A 2,598-nucleotide genomic window follows, 5' to 3' on the forward strand; every position below is an offset into this window, starting at 1 on the left:
AAATAAGTGTTGTGGTTCCTGCAGTAACATTTCATTTCTAAACTTCTGTGCTCGTCTCACAGGAACCAGGATCCAAATTCAGAGGATCTGGATTCAACACAATAAAGGCATTTATCCATTTAATGAGATTAAATGCCTGTTTCACACGTTCAGTCACACAACAACAGCCAGGATCCGAGTAGAATTAAAGGGATAAAGCCTGTCACACACACACACACACACACACACACACACACACTGCCTGGGGGTGATTATGCCTCGTCACAAACACAAACACATGCAGCCTCACTCGTCTATCAAAACCAGATTCATCAACGTTGTGGAGTCAACACACACACACACACACACACACACACACACACACACACATACAATTAACGGATGATTGACAGGCCGAGGTGCTGAGCCTGATGAAACTTCCTCAGCTGATGCTACATGCAGCGATATCAATAAATACAAACCATGAATGCTTTGTGTGTGTGTGTGTGTGTGTGTGTGTGTGTGTGTGTGTGTGTGTGTGTGTGTGTGTGTACATTTAAACGGAAAGCCCAGAGAAATGTGCGAAATCCGTTCGGAGTGAAGAAATAAAACAAATCTTCTGTCTTCATTTAAACTCTGATTGTCTAAAGAGGAAACGACTCTAATATCATTTACATTTTGTGTCTTTTTCTATGAATAATGCAGCAAACACACTATCAGCCACAGTGACAAGAGGAGCAGCAGATAGAGGAGCTGCTCTCAATTGGAGCACTTCTGTTCTCACAAGGCTGGAAAATGACATTTTTATCAGCCGGGCCGCTGCTCGAGGTTTCTTTCTTTACAAAAAGGAAATACTTGGGGGTGAAGGAGGAAATGAAAGTAGAAGAAGAAGGAGAGGAAGAAGTTTAAATTGTCAGAACAGATTTAAACAAATTCAGATGAGGTTCGACTGATAACTTTGATTGATTTACTCTGTGACGTGTCAAAGCTGAGGGAATTTAAATCTGATTTAAATCACAAAAAGCTGCTAAATAAATTCACAGGAATCCGTCTACGCGTCCCCGGTTTGGTTCCGTAAAGGAGAGTGTTTAAGCACAGCGAGCACATGGCTGCACTGACAAAAGGAAGAGAGGAAACGGGGGGAAAGACGAAATTCCCTGAGCGAAAAAAACGAAACCACCAACAAACAAACAGCAGATCGAAGAGCAGGAGGTCGAGCTGCTTCAGCTCCTCATCCTCCGGGGAGCGAACCAAGCACGGGCAGGACACGTTAGAGAGGCGGAGATGTCTCCTTACCTTCAGCTCTCATGTCCGTCAGCAGCGCCACCAGGAGCAGCAGGAGCGACAGACCTTCTCTCAGCGGCTTCATCGTGCTCTCCTCTCCAGCTTCAGTGTGGTGGACGTCCTTGGCTTACAACACTTTCACTCCGTCAGGATGAAACACGCCGACAGCTCCGCGGCACAGACACACACACTAACACACGCACACACACAAACACACGCTGAGCGCTCCTCTCCGCCACTTCAGCGCCTCAATTTCGGAGCTTTAGTTTGGTTCTCCTGCGCCGACACGGACCGAGACTGAATGACTGACTGACTGACTGACTGACTGTCTGAGGGACGCGCTGTGGAGGAGATCGTGAGTCCGTGAGACCGAGAGACCGTGAGACCGTGAGACCGAGAGACCGAGAGACCGTGAGCGCCGCTGCCGCCTCCTCCTCTTTCTTCAGGGCAGCTCCGCCGCGCATTCAGCACCGCGGACAGCTCCTAGCGTCGGCCAATGGAACACCGCGAATCCAAATGAAGCGGAAAGTTTGTGACGCCCAAAACAACAATCGATACAACGGAGATCACACATACCCCCCCCCCCCCCCCCAACCCCTCCCCCCCGCCCCTCTTCATGGTTCAGTTCTCTTCTTTCTCAATCTGTACATGACAACAATATGGACCCAACTAACGGAACCGTGACAACGTGGCTCCTCTATTATCACTCTGCTACAGAACAGCATTACTCATCACCAATAACATGATTATTTTTATTATTATTATTACTATTAGTAATAATAATAATAATAATAATAATAATAATAATAATAATAGTTATTCTTATTATCATTTTAATAATAACAATAATAGATCCAGTCTGTTGAAGTCCTTCGCTCCAGTCTTCGTCTCTTTGCTCCTGATTCATTTCCTTAGTTCCTTGATCCCGTCAACATTTCTTTCCCTTTTCTCTTTCTTTCTCTTTTCTTCTCTTCTCTCTGTGTAAAAACACAATCTCATAACTGTGTGCTCACTGTCATGTCAAATGCTTTCTTCAATAAAAATATTCGACTAAAATAAAAAACAATATGCCAATGGTTTTTTTTAAAGTCTGAAATAGAAATATTATCTTCAACTGCTGGCACAATAAAACAATAACTTCAGCACTTTTGTGTCCTGGCCAGCTGGCAATGTGATGAAACACTGATGATGATGATGAGGAGGATGATGATGATGATCAGTGTGTGTATCTGGTGACACTTCAGCTCTTAACGATGAAGGTAAACACAATCTGACCTTCAACAATCAGCAAAATGAAAAAAATGTTCTTCCTCTTAAACCCAGAACCCTAAAGAT

General features: G+C 44.5%; 1 protein-coding gene across 1 annotated transcript in view; it reads right to left on the reverse strand.

The window, feature by feature from the left end:
• Window positions 1-1,673, reverse strand: part of LOC143014102 (seizure protein 6 homolog) — a 101,578-nt gene extending 99,905 nt beyond the window's left edge. The window contains exon 1 of the mRNA XM_076167892.1: window positions 1,276-1,673. Within this exon, the coding sequence (XP_076024007.1) occupies window positions 1,276-1,348 (73 nt within the window). The 5' untranslated portion in view covers window positions 1,349-1,673. The remainder of the gene's footprint in view (window positions 1-1,275) is intronic.
• Window positions 1,674-2,598: the final 925 nt, after the last annotated feature.

Source organism: Genypterus blacodes, unplaced genomic scaffold, assembly GCF_046128005.1.
Source record: "Genypterus blacodes isolate CSIRO-AG114 ecotype Tasmania unplaced genomic scaffold, CSIRO-AGI_Gbla_v1 ptg000180l_1, whole genome shotgun sequence".
In the NCBI taxonomy this organism is placed as follows: domain Eukaryota; kingdom Metazoa; phylum Chordata; class Actinopteri; order Ophidiiformes; family Ophidiidae; genus Genypterus; species Genypterus blacodes.